We start from the raw sequence: 14,750 nt of genomic DNA, 5'->3' as shown, positions 1-14,750 counted from the left end.
TCCTCACTAACACCAACACGGCGCCTGAACGCGAAACTGCACAGACTTTAATAGCCTAAACACTGTCCTTTTACACACTGCTCTTGCGAGTAACCTACAGTATAGTATAGTATAGTATTTAGGCTAGAACAGAATATATATATATATATATATATATATATATATATATATATATAATACAGGAGACTACATATATAGTTTACATAAATAGCATATGCATAGTAGCCTATATTATAGTGTATTGTAATTTAGTGCAGTACAGTGTAGTATAGTATAGTACAGTGCAGTATACAGAGTTGTTTTGTACAGCACAGTGCAGTGTGACAGTGAGAGTGTGCACCGGGACACAGAGCTGAGGCGGGCAGCCAGGATCAGAGTCGCTGTCAGCTCACCTGTGAACCGGTCCTTGGCGAATCTGCGACTGTTTTCCATCCAGGGGAAGCTCAGGCTGCCGAAGCCGGGCACGGTGGGCATGGCGCTTGCCATGGGCGGAGGCACGGCGCCGGGCAGGGGTCTGTGAGCGGGTACCCGGATCACCCCACCGGGCGCCAGGCTCAGGTTCACCCCGTAGGCGCTGGAGTCCTCAAACGGGCCGCCGAGGCCAGGGAAAGAGCCGGGTAGGGAGGGGTATGGGGCAGCCGTAGCTGCTCCTGCCGGGCTGCCCAGGTGGTAGCTGCTGCTGGTGGAGCTGGTGTTGTTGCTATTGTTGTTGTTGTTGTTATTATTGTTGTTGTTGTTGTTGTTTGTGTTGCAGTTGCTCCCCAGTCCACTGCTGCTGCTGCTGCTACTATCCGAGCCGCTCCGGGCGCTGCTGTGCTGGGGGCCCTCCGGGTCCGGGCCGCTCAGGATCTGGTCGATGCCAAAGCTGATGGGCTCGTGCTGTACGGGCGGGGCAGCCGGGCCGGGGCCGCTGCTGGGTACCTGCTCCATCCCGTCTTTCCCCGTCCCAGCGCCGACCGTCCGCCAACACCGCAAACCAGGAGCGCACAAGCGAGAGGGGTTAGGAATAGGAGGAAGAAGAAAAAGAAGAAGAAAGGTAGACGAACAGAGCAATGGAAAAGGAGAGAGGAAGGGGGGGTGAACGTAATAAAATAGCAGATGGGGTGGGGTGGGGTGGGGTGGGGTGAGGGGGGGAGGAAGGAAGGAAATAAAATAAAAAACTAACTATCTCTCTCTCCCTCACTCTTTCTTTATCTCTCACACTTTCCGTGCCCACTATCTGGCTTTATAGCCCGCTTCTGTCTGCACACGGATGTATCTCCGTCTCTCTCGGTATCTGTCACTCTGGATGTTTATGTCAATATACAGGCGGCCCAGGTAGAGTTTCCCTGCGTCTGAGTCTGCGGCGCTGAGCGACCCATCGAGCGCCAGTGCAGAGAGCGAGTGAAAGTTTGTGGGCTGCGCTGTGCTGTGCGGGGCTGCCGGGCTGCGGGGGGGGCGGCGGGGCAGCGGCTCTCTCTCGCACCTCGCTCTGCCCCGCATCTCTTTCTCCCCCATCCCGCCCCGCCCTCCTATTGGCCCGGCCCAGCAAGCCTCTGCGGCCCTATTGGCTGCGGTTTAACAATGACGGGCGAAACCGAACGCGGGCTTAGGGAGCCGCTCTAAAGTTACGTCACTTTTAGGAAAGCGCACAATAGGTCAGATTCATTAGCGGTGCGGAGACCCGGCCGGCAGCCTGGCGGATCTATTTTGATCGCAGTGTTATTGCACTCATCAATAATCACACACCTACTGCTGGTGCTGTCGTTATTATTATTATTATTATTATTATTATTATTATTATTATTATTATTATTATGTTTTTTTTCTATTTATATAAATTAATACAATACAAAACGTTTTGCAAGTTTCGTTCTTGGCCATAAATGTACACGGAAATAATCTTAAAATGCACATATAATACATTTATATATATATATATATATATATATATATGCACAGCTCTGTATATACAAACGCACACAGGGAAGTGTTGCTTTATGCAGACAAGACAGCGCATCGGTGTGAGTGAAGGTAACTGCCTGGATGCAGTAAAGCACAGCGCTGTGGTTGTGTTTGTAGCCGTTTTTCAACCAGAGTAAATATAAGACGAAAAAGTGACTAAATAAATAAATACTCCATACTCGATTCAATCAAAATGTCTTTCTTTGCAATCTGCTTGTAATATCACTGGCGTATCTAATATATAGAGCTTATTGAAAACTGGAAATGTAGCTGTATTTATACAATTATGTATTGTACAAGTATCTTGCCCTTTAAGTTAAAATCGAAATAAATATTTTTAATGAAACAAGTAAACTACGAGCATAATAATAATAATAATAATAATAATAATAATAATAATAATAATAATATTATTATTATTATTATTATTATTATTATTATTATTATTATTATTATTATTATTATTCACACACACTGTGACATAAGGTCAAACACAAACATATTCTGACACGCACTCAAACTTACAGATTCAATAATAAATAGTAATAAACCACCCAACTCCCCGATACCGAGCGGAGCTCAGGACTGGCCGACCTGCAGCGTCAGAGCGCTCCGCCGGATGAACAGGCGGCGGCGCCGGTGATGCGGTTAGTCCTGTCAAACACGCGGCCCGGCTCGTTACTGCGCGGGGCTGCACAGCGACGATTATTAGTTTTTAAGGAGCGGATTCAATTACAGCCATGCCACTGAATAATTTACACACCACACGATAGACATAGACAGTGCGCTTTTCACACGGGGTGAAATAAGTGGTTGTTTTGCAAAGTAAGGTTGTTATGTCAGGGCATGTCACATCCCCAACGGAGGCGCAAGGGACTCGTTCTCATCAGTCGGGCCATGAGGATCACTGTGCCACCAGCTTCCTGAAAATCAATCTGAAAATTATACACTAACATGTGAGTGTGTGACTGTCAGTGTGTCAGTATGAGTGTAGTGTGAGTGTGAATGTGTCAGTGTGAGTGTAACTGTCAGTATGAGTGTGACTGTCAGTGTGTCAGTATGAGTGTAGTGTGAGTGTGAATGTGTCAGTGTGAGTGTAACTGTCAGTATGAGTGTGACTGTCAGTGTGTCAGTATGAGTGTAGTGTGAGTGTGAATGTGTCAGTGTGAGTGGTACTCAGTTTAAGTGTGATTATGTGTCAGGTTGAGTGTGATTGTGTGAGTGCCAGTGTATCAATGTGAGTGTGTGTGCGGTGGTTCATGTAGTCAGTTGGCCAGTGTGACAGATCCCCAGGGTGGCAGGTCAGAGGCTGCGTTCATTGTGCCTATCCTGCCCTCGCGACTCTTTAGCGCTGCAGTCAGGCCTGGGGGTGGTGGGTGGTACATTTACTTTGAAGTCGTTAATATTTTAATAGCCCATTAGCTATCAGGGTAAAAAGCCCTGTTCTCTGGGGGAATGACGTCATCGTTTAAGAAATTCTCACCCCCGGCCCCTCCCCTCAGGTGATGACATATTTCTACAGCACTGTCCAGTTCCTCATTGAAAACTGAAGCAACACGTGTTCATCAGTATGTATTACTGTGCAGTATTACATGGTGTATCAGTGTCTGTGCAGTTTGTTACAGTGTGTATGAGTGTCTGCAGTGTGTTGAAGTTTGTATCGGTGTCTGTGCAGTGTGTTAATCAGTGTGTATCAGTGTCTGTGCAGTTATTATACAGTGTGTATGTATATCACTGTGTGTTGCACAGTATGTGTGTGTGGGGAAGGAGTGAGTATAATTAGATTGGGCCTCACTACTTTTGTATGTGTGTGTGTTGGGAGGGGACAACAGACTGAAAGATCCTGCACAGAGGTTCTAATTGGATTTAATCAAAAACACGGTTATAGTTACTGCTACTGTTAAAGTTACTAGCCTGCTACTGCTGCTGCTACGGTTACTGTTACTATTACTACTACTACTCTTACTACTACTGCTACTGTTACTCTTACTCTTACTACTACTGTTCCTACTACTGCTACTCTTACTCTTACTACTACTGTTGCTACTACTGCTGCTGCTACTGTTACTGTTACTGTTACTAGTACTACTACTATTACTACTACTACTATTGTTACTACTACTGCTACTGTTACCACTACTATTACTGTTACTACTTAGTGTGTTTTTGTGTGTCTCATTCTCTCCTTTCTCTCCTCTCTTTTTCAGGTTTCTCTGTCTGAATCAAAAGCAATTTCCAATCACTGGGGAGTTCCACACTGGAGTGTGTGAATGTGTGTGTGTGTGTGCTAGTATATGACTGTGTTTGTGTGTGAGTTTGTTTACGTAGAGGTGTGAGAGATTGTGTTTGTGTGTTTTAGTGATTATGTGAGTCTGTGTGATTGTGTTTGTGTTGATGTGAATGTGTCCGTGTTTGTGTGTGAGTGTACTTATGTGAATATGTGTGTTTGAATGTGTGAGTGTGTTTGTGTGTGAGTGTGTGAGAGTGAGTATACATGGGTGTATGGGGGGGGTTGCAAGAACCAAGATCAAAGTGATAAATTGACCCCCCCCTTTCTTCCTCTCCTCTCCTCCTCTTCCTTTTAGTCAAGAATAAAGGAATTGAGCTAGCTTGCTTTGTTAGAGAGATTGCCGCTTGATCTGCATAATGGGGTCTGTGTCTCGGCCCAGGGCGATGTTTTTATTGCGTGTGATGCTGCTGTTATCAATTTCGCGGAGCATTTTCAAACGGAGTCTGGCAAGCAGGCCATGATGGTGCACACACACACACACACACACACACACACACAGAGACACGGAGAGACAATATGCAAAAGACGAACTTGCTTGTGAATAATGAATGATCCGCGCTTTTATAGCCGCGTCTCTAAAGTGCCTGCGATGGTACAATATGAAAAGGCCTAGATAAGTAATAGTGCATTTAAAAGGGATCTGGTATGTTTTTATTACTATATTTTAAAAAAAAGTAGATGGAGATAGAGAGAAAAAGTGGAGGTGGAGGAGGAGAAAGGGGGAGAGAGAGAGAGAAAGAGGGGATGGGTGATTAAGGTGGGTGGGTGTGGGTTCAAGGGAGGGGTGGGTGTGTGTATGAGTTTGTGTGTGTCGGGGGGGTATCTGTATTATTACAATAAAACTGATGATACGTCTTGCAGGCAGATTGAGAGTCAGGCGGCTCCCTCGCAGCGCAGCCGCCTCTTAATGAAACTTTACCGCTTGCTAACTGTGGCCTGCGTGCCGTGCCGCCCATCAAATATTAACAATATTTTAATATAAACCTCTTACGCTTAATGGTTCCTCGTCTGCACCTCACACTTCTTGTCTTCTAATTTCTGCTCCTCTCCCCCCCTCCCCTCTCTCTCCTCTCCCTTCTCCTCTCCCCCCTCTCCTCTGACTCCTCTCTCTCCTCTCCCCCCTCTCCTCTCTTATCTCTCCCCTCTCCCTACTCTCTCCTCTCCCCTCTCTCGCTTCTCTCCTCTACTATATTTTATATCTCTCCTCTTTCCTCTCTCCTATCTCCTCTCCCCTCTCTCCCTTCTCCCCTCTCTCTCACATTTACTCTCCCCTCTTTAATATTTTCTCTTCTCTGCTCTCCTATATTTAATTTCTCCTCTCCTCTCTCCTCTCTCCTCTTCCTCCTCTGTCTCCCCTCCTCTTCTCTCCTCTCTGCTCTACTGTTCTATTTTTCAGAGCTGCACCTGTCCTTTAGTAAGTTATTTCTCTTTCTTTCTTTCTTTCTTTCTTTCTTTCTTTCTTTCTTTCAATCTTTTTCTTTCTTTCTATTGTTTTCTCCCCCTCTTTCTGAATTGTTTTTCAGTTGTTTCAGACAGAACTCTGCAGTACTGCAGCTTCTTCTACTGATTAATATTATTAATGATAGTAATAATAGGAGTAGTAGTAGAAGTAATACTAGTAGTATTGTTACGGAATAGATTAGAATTCGTTTACAATTTGAGAAAGACTAAAATATTCAAATTTAGTACAAATTAGGGTCAAATTAAATAGCACGAAAACTAAAAAAATACAATACAGTGCGTTAGTACATGTGGGAGGCAGTTCAGTTCAAGTTAGCGCAAAGATGATAACGGTTTCGGTACACGCAAGACCATAACCGGTGAATTAATATATCTGCGATATAAGTTGAGAGTGAAACCTCTTTTGTAGTCAGCATTTACACTATTGATGCATAGACTCCGCACAAGCGCACACACATATTCAAACACATAAATACATTCCCTTCTCATAACAAATTGTCTTTTTAAAAATCTGTTTCCATCGTGTTGTGTCTGCAGTGTATTATATATGTATATTGGGCTATACATAGTGCAGAAGGCGATGTGCAATTAATAACACAAAACCTGTTTAGAGTTTCAACACATTCTTTGAATGACTATACTATGCTGTACTACACTATCCAAAAAATACACACACATTCAATAGTTAACCATATTTGGTACTTGTTTGTTTCAGTACATTGTTGAATGTGACGTCTTAAAAAATAAATTATTGTTATTATTATTATTATTATTATTATTATTATTATTATTATTATTAGTAGTAGTAGTAGTAGTAGTAGTAGTAGTAGTATAATCATAATCATCATTATCATAATTCCTTGGAAAAATAAGAATCGTTTGCCATGGATTCAGGATGATTTACGATGAACAAAACAAAAAACAACATACATGAAAATACATGCTGTTTAGACTTATACAGTGAACGGTAAAATGTGTTGTAATTTTGTAAGCCACTTATATTTTGTAAGTCGCCCTGGGTAAGGGCGTCTGCTAATAAATAAATAAATAAATAAATACATACATAAATACATAATAATTTGAAGCTATGTTTGATCGAGAGATCGAGAGCGAGCGAGTGAGAGCAATAAGTACAATAAAACACATCTATTCCTGCTGGCCCAGCTTGGAATATAAACTGGTAGTTGGATCGTGTAATAATAATAATAATAATAATAATAATAATAATAATAATAATAATAATAATAATAATAATAATATCAAGACTAGTACTTAATATCTTTATGGACTTATTTCATTGTTTTATTTGTTTCTATCGAACACAATGAAAGGGAGAGGCAGTTGAGATAAAAATATGTATTACTCTGTTGTCTTGTTATTTGTCATTTATTATGTTTGGTATTTGAAGTGCTTTGGAAAAACAACACATTTATGTTTATTTATTAATTTGTTTGTAAATATTTTGGGAGAGAAGTGGGGAGATTGTGTAGGCTTCTCTCGCTGTGTGTTACGCTGGTAACAGTTTGAAATTTCACGGATTATAAAAATATATATATTGTGAATTATCATGAACAGATATTGTTCAAACAGAAAAGATTCTCCACCGTCACGCGTGCCAGCAGAATACTCTCGTGTGGTGCTGTTTATAGATTTGAACACTGACCATACTAATTCTTATACTAATAACTAATTCATACATAACCTTACAAAACCCGCGTTCCCAAAAACGTTCGATACTTTTTAAAATTAAAATATTACAATTTAAATTGTTCTTATGATTCTGTGCTATTATGGACGCTGCATTGCGATGCATGTGCTGCATTTGATGTAAATGTAATTAGTTTAAACACACACATTAGACAAAATATGCATCAACACATATATTTAACACACATTGCAAAATATGAGAACAAATAGAAAGAAAGAAAGACTGACAGGTAGACTGACAGATATAAAGGCAGGTACATGACAGGTGCGTAGTGTGTGTACAGATGTATGCAGTGTGAAGAATATGTGCAGTGTTTGAAGTGTGTGTTATTCAGTGGTTCAGAGAGAGAGGGAGAGAGAGGGAGAAGTACACATATATCACAAAACTGTCAGTAAACTGTCCTTCTCCCTCCCTGGCCCTCTCCCTTTCCATTGCCCCTCTCCCTCTCCCTCACTCTCCTTCTTCCTCCCTGTCCCTCTCCTTCTCTCTCCTTCTTGCTCCATGTCCCTCCCTCTCCCTCCCTGTCTATCACTCTCATCCCCCCCTCTCTCCCCATCAGTCATACATTTCTTTGAGAGCACCCCTCAGCCCTGCTCTCAGTGGCTCTGTTTGGATTATTTATAAATTTAACCAACAGAGAAAGAGATAGAGGGGGGAAGAGGGACAGGGGGTGGGGGGTAGTTGCATGGTCATAAAGCACCATAGAGTTTAAAGGTCGCGCTAATGGGTGGCAGAGATATAAAGAGCTGAGAAAGAGGGAGGGAGGGAAATGGAGGGATATGAAGAGATGGAGAGTGAGAGAGATGGAGGTGAATGCAAGGTGGAGGGAGACAGAGAGAGATGGAGAGATGAAGGCAGAGGGAGGGATAATGAGAGACATGGAGGGAGATGGACGGTCTATCTATCTATCTCCATGTTCTTGTTCTTCATAGTAATGATATTCATAATAGTAGCAGTAAGTGTTATCAGTAACTAGTATTCCCTACCATTACTAGTACAAATAAGTGGACAGAGATTTACAGATGTGTATATGCTTTGGAAGCAGACTTTCAACTTTCAAAGATTTTATTTTGTTCATGAGTTTTAACTCTCTCTCTCTCTCTCTCTCTCTCACACACACACACACACACACTCGATGCTTTATCCCACTCGGGTGTGTCGGTCGGGCGCTTGAACGCTGAGGCGGGCCGTGTCGGGACGCCAGGGCGGAAATTTGTTCGGACGTTCCGAGGGGGCGAACTGACGTCAGCGGCGGGTCTGCGGCCCGTTGCGCCGCTGCGTCCCAGTGGAGCGGAGATAAACGGTTAAAGCGCCGTCTGAAAACCATTAGCGTTCAGAGGCTTCCGCAGCCCGAGCGCCCTGATTATAGCGGCTACGTGAAGAAAATCCACAAAAGCATTCATTACCAACACAACAAAGGGTACAGGGCACAGACACGCACCAATCCCCCCACAACACACAAACTCACACAGACATACACACACACAATACATGCACATACTCACACAGACACACACACACACACACTCTTACACAGTGATATACAGACAGTTCTGTACAGGGTGTGTAGAGAGAGGAGGGAGTGATAGAGGGAGATGAAGAGAGAGATAGAAGCATGTGTGTGTGGTGCAGAAGGAGGGTGAACAATACCTCCCTACCTGCCACACACCGAGAGGCAGACTGAGCACTCACCATTCATATCTACATACATTTCATGATAAAATGCCAATGAATATATATAAAGTCTAAAATGTATATTTATTGAATGTATAGTTCCCAGCTCCTGAGCACTAGGCCTGCATGTCACTGCTCTGGCAACACTGCTGTCACTCAATCATGACAATAAAGCTTTTTTAAATGAACCTGAATTGAGACAGAGGGAGAGAGAAGGGAAAAGAAAATCAGAGAGGGAGGAAAAGAGAGAAAGAGAGAAAGAGGGAGGGAAAGATGGACGGGAGAGCGCTGTAGGGGGGGTTGATGGTTGAATGCTTGGCTGGTTTTCATGCTGTTGAGAGGAGGGAGAACAGAGAGAGAGGGAGAGATGGAGGGAGAGGGGCCATGGAGAGTAAGAGGGAGGGGTGAAAGAGATAAAGAAAGTTAAAGATATTAAGGAAGTGATTTGGGAAAAATGTAACAGAGTCAAAAAAAGAACAAAGAAGGAATGGAAGTGTATCGGTACAGATTATTAGTGTGCCAGTACAGTGTATTAGTGTGTCAGAACAGTGTGTCAGTGCTGAGAGAATGTTACATTGTCCCCCCCAATAATGCTCCATAGCCAGGCATACAAACCTTACAACACTGGTGCCAGAACAGTGTATTAGTGTCAGTGTGTCAGTACAGTGTATTAGTGTGTCAGAACAGTGTATTAGTGTGTCAGAACAGTGTATTAGTGTCAGTGTGTCAGTACAGTGTATTAGTGTGTCAGAACAGTGTATTAGTGTCAGTGTGTCAGTACACTGTATTAGTGTGTCAGTACTGTGTATTAGTGTCAGTCTGTCAGAACAGTGTATTAGGGTAGTGTCAGTGTACAGACTTCCTGTTCAGCTCCAGTCTCTCTCACTCTCTGTCTCTCTCTCTCTCTCTCCCTCTCTCTCTCTGTGTCAGTACGCAGGGGTGTGTGTGTGTGGGGGGGGGTAGTTAATGGCAGTTAATAAAAGCTGATTAACCTGCTTGTCATTGAGTGTCTCATTGTCCTTCTAACGGCTGCCTTTTGACCTCCTCACCCCGCCTGCTGCCTGCCAGTGGGGGGTGGGGGGTGGGACACCAGCTGCCACCAGGCAGAGAGCCCCTCTCCCTGGCAGCACCGATACTCCGGCCCCCTGCTCCACTCGGCCTGTGGGCCTCCAGGCCTGGGGCCCACTGTGCTGCCACCAGTTCCCCTGCTGCTACACCTGTCCCTCCCCGAGGCCCTGACAAGGCCACCCCCCCACTCCCCCTGCTCCTCCCTCTCAGTCCCTCTCTCTTAATTTCTCTCTCTCTCTCTCTTATTGCCCGAGGCATCAACCACTTCTCTCTCTTTCTCCCTCACCCTTTCTCCCTCTCTATTCATCCAAACTCATAAAAAAAGCTCTTTCTTCTGTTTTTGTTTTGGAGTGCTTTGTTTGGGTTTGACAGCAAACATCCATCTCTCCCTCTCCCTCTCTCCATCTCTCTCCCTCTTCCATCTATCTCTCTCTCTCCATCTCTTTGCTCCAGTTCCTGCTCCCTGCTTGTCTATATTTAGTCAGTGTGACTGAGTGAGTGTTTACACACACAGACACACACACACACACGCAGATACATGCAGACACACACACAATCTAAGCCAATGCCTTTCCATGTACTCTGTTTCCCTCTCTGTGCACTACTGCACTGCACCCAGCCAGCCAGGCTCCCCAAGATGACTTCTGCCCTCATTGTAATGATTAACTTAAATCCTTATTTCACACATCTGTCTGGGGTGTCCTCTCACAAGATCAAAGCTGAACACCTCTGTAGAAGATTATATATATATTTTATAAAACAGTATTTATTAACATAACTTTAACACGAGTGCATCTGTGATGTCATCAACAAGTGCCAGAGTTCAGTAACGCTTTATTTGAATGCCACATAATATGTCATAACATCATTCATAATGTGTTATGACAACTTCTTCGTGCATCATAACAGGTGGATAATTATTCATAACACACTCATAACATTTGTCATAGCATTATGACAACGTTATGACAACACAGAGCTGCATTCCAGTAAAGCGTTACCGGAAGTTAGACAGACAGATGACAGCATGTGTAGAATAATTCACACAATCTCACCACCAGCATTTAACAGGCAGAAAGAAGGAGGATCTGCACTCACACAGCCAGCAGGTGGAGCAGTGCCCATTTTGTTTAAAAAAATTAAATTAAAATCAGAGTGGAAATCAGCCTGGGAGGTTTGATGTGCTGGTGGCTGTTCAGCTCGCATAACATCTCAACGCTATTGGTCACTGGGCAGTAGGGCACTCCCACAGCGCAGGGGGGCAGCAGGGCAGCAGGGCAGCAGGGCAGCAGGGCAGCGGGTAACAGGGCAGCACAGTGCAGGGCAGCAGGGCACTCCCACACAGGATAGCACCTTAACACTGTTAGACACAGCCCTGGCCAGAGGGGTGCAGGTGCTGTAGTGAAGGAGGCAGACGTCCATGTGCCAGGGGAGAGTCAGCCACCCCAGTAGCGTTAGTAACAAGTGTGGTCCAGGCTGGGCTGCTTTTGCTCTCAGGCAGCAGCTGCGCAGAGATCACGGACCGACATCCTGTGTCAGTTCCCTCTCTCTCTCCCTCCCTCCCTCTTCTCCTCTGTCTCCCTCCCACTTTCTCACATCTTCTCTCCCACATCCTGTCTGGGCACTCTCTCCCTCACCGTGCCTCTCTCTTTCCCTCTCTCTTCTTCTTCTTGTCCTCTCCAAAAGACAGTGGGGGATTTTCCTGATTCGTCAACAAAAAAAGACAACAATCAATCAGACAGACAGACAAACAGATAGAATTGAAACTATCACACAAGTTAAACATTTTAACAACTACAAGAGTTGCCACCCAGTGTGTTACAGGGTGGAGTGGATAGCAAGAGAGCAGGAGAGAGGAGGATGGAGAGGGGGACAGAGGAAGAGGGGAGAGGAAGAGAAGGAATGAGAGGGAGAGGGTGAGAGGGAGAGACGTAGAGTGGGAGGGAGAGGGAGAGAAGGAGGGAGCGAGGGAGAGGTAGAGATGCTCTGGTTGTCTTCAGTTGATGCCTTGAGGACGGTGATCAATCTCGCCTGTGCTGAATGAGCCATTTATCATATTCATTTTGCTGTCGATACCGGCGCACAGCCTCTGGCCCTCCTCGCGCTGGAACTCAATTTGCTCACGGAAAACGCAATTAGTTCAGTGGAAGTGGGAGACAGATCGTACCATCCTGCACCCCTCCTCTCCTCTCCTCTTCTCTTCCCTCCTGTTCTCTTCCCTCCTCTCCTCTTCTCTCCTCTTCTCTCCTCTTCTTTCTTCTCCTCTCCTCTCCTCTCCTCTCCTCTCCTCTTTCCTCTACTCCCCTGTCTCTCTCTCTCTGTCCTTCTACTTCTCCATCTATCTGCCCTTCCACAGAGCAGAAAAGAGATTGAAAAGGAACATGAAAGAGAGAGAGAGAGAGAGAGAGAGAGAGAGAGAGAGAGAGAGAGAGAGATGGACGTACACACACACACACATACACAGTTTACAGTGAGCTATCTGTACTGGACTGGCCAGCTCCATACTGCCACCTGGTGGCTGCAGTTAGGGATGGCAGTCTGCACTCACCCCAGTCTTCAGTGAATTAGCCTTTGCAGATGGTTTTAGTTTTTCTCGATAGGTAAGTCAATGTGATTGAAACTGTAGTCCACATGAACAACACAATAACCTCAATGAGCACCAGAACAGCAGAACACTATACATTTTTGGAAAACAGTAAGTCAGTTGTGGTAAGTTTCACATGATATACAAATGCCAAGCACATGTTTGCAAAATAGTTTGTACAAGTGTAGATCTCTACTGCATATGTGCAGATCCTCATTGCTCAACTGTTCAATCAACAATCAGTACATAATCACATACAAAAGGTCATCAGTGAGTTGGTGAGAAATGGAGCAAGTCAGAGAGAAAGAGGGGAAGCACAACGAAGAGCCCATAGAGGAAGAGGGGAACACAGCACAATGGAGAAGATGCAGAACAGATGTTTCCAATTACATACATGTCCCTATCATTGGCCATGTGAAAAATCATAGCTTTTCCATACAAGAAGCTGGGCAGAGGGTGCAACCCAATCTAAGCAGGCAACTCTGGCATCAATATAGGCAGAATAGGCAATTGACCACATATGACGTCACTTTAGTACAGTACTATACAATATACATGTAAGGATTTTTCTGTCATCCTCCTTGACCATCAAAATTCCATTATATCCATTTATAGAACTGAAAGATGGACCTGCTCTGGTGGCCGAGGAACAGCAGGCTGCCATTGTTGACATGGAGGTTGCAAACATCCCAATTAATGTGAGGGAGATCCGGACTACAGTTCTACAGGACCATGACATTCTTCAGAATGCACATACTGTCAGTCTGACAGCGATTGGCCGGGTTTTGAAACTACACGAACTAAGGATGAAACAGCTGTACAGGTACCTTTTGAAAAGAACAGTGACAGAGGAAGGAGATTAGGTTCCAGAATGTGCAGGTAAGGGCTCATCACAGTAATGGATTTCCTTACATTATCTCATTATGGACAGATGGATTGGCCACCCATATTCATTGCGTGTCTCTCAAAGAATAATGGAGCTTGAGGCAAATGTGTGGCCACATGTCTTCGTATACGTGGGTGAAGCGGGATTCAATTTTTCCAAAGTGAGGAGACATGGGAGGAACATCATCAGTCACAGAGCTACAGTCAGTGTACCAGGCTAGAGAGATAGGAATATTACCATGTGTGCTTGTGTGTGTGAGAGTGTGTTTGTGTGTTTGTGTGTCTCACAGCTGGTCAGAAAGCCAGTGTGAATACTGGGACTAAGGGGCAAAGGTTGCTCTAGGGTCAGGATCACCTATTGTCCTTCTCTTCTCTCTTCTCCTCTACACTATTGTCCTCTCCTCTCCTCCTCTCCATCCTCTCCTAACCCCATCTCTCTATCCCTCTCCTTATCTCTCTCTCCCTCCCTCTCTCCATGGCCAGGCTAGGTGCCAGTGTGAGAGTGTGGCGTGCAGCTGCTGTCTCAGTGCTGCTTCGCTCGCTTCATCTCACAGAGAGGGAGAGTGTGAGCCCCATCCTCCCTCTCTGTGTGTGTGAGTGTGTTGGGGGGGTGCCCTGGCTCTGGCCACTGCCCCTGCTGACCCCCATCTGCCCCCCCCTCCTGCCACCACCCTAACTGACCCAGAGAGATAGACAGTGCAGATGGAACGGGATTGAGTGTGTGTGAGTGAGAGAGTGTGGGTGCGAGAGTGAAAGAGTGCAAGAGTGTGAGAGAATGAGATGATTGATATATTCATTAGTGATCACAGAGGGATTGATCAGCCACTAACAAGCTGGGATAACCTCCCCATTCAGAATCAATGTAAACAGAGAGAGAGAATTAATAAATGAATGAATGACTGGATGAATGAATGAATGAATGACTGGAAATTAAAAAGAGAAAAGTAGATAGATAGATAGATAGATAGATAGATAGATAGATAGATAGATAGATAGATAGATAGATAGATAGAGTGAATGAATGAAGTAGTGAAGTAGAGAGTTCTGTGGAGGGAAAGTGCATAGAGAGGTGGAAGAAACAGAGGGATGGAGGGATGGAGTGATGGGAAGAGGTGTTGCCCTCAGTGGAGAGGAGA

The 14,750-nt window shown here is 44.7% G+C and overlaps 1 protein-coding gene across 1 annotated transcript in view; it reads right to left on the bottom strand.

The window, feature by feature from the left end:
- tlx3b (T cell leukemia homeobox 3b) overlaps nt 1-1,102 on the bottom strand; it is an 18,915-nt gene extending 17,813 nt beyond the window's left edge. The window contains exon 1 of the mRNA XM_066717125.1: nt 393-1,102. Coding sequence (XP_066573222.1) covers nt 393-930 — 538 coding nt within the window. The 5' untranslated portion in view covers nt 931-1,102. The remainder of the gene's footprint in view (nt 1-392) is intronic.
- Between the last annotated feature and the right edge of the window lie 13,648 nt (nt 1,103-14,750).

Source organism: Amia ocellicauda, chromosome 11 (genome assembly GCF_036373705.1).
Source record: "Amia ocellicauda isolate fAmiCal2 chromosome 11, fAmiCal2.hap1, whole genome shotgun sequence".
Classification (NCBI taxonomy): Eukaryota; Metazoa; Chordata; class Actinopteri; order Amiiformes; family Amiidae; genus Amia; species Amia ocellicauda.
The sequence above is the reverse complement of the archived record's forward strand: the minus strand, read 5'-3'. Positions and strand labels throughout refer to the sequence as shown.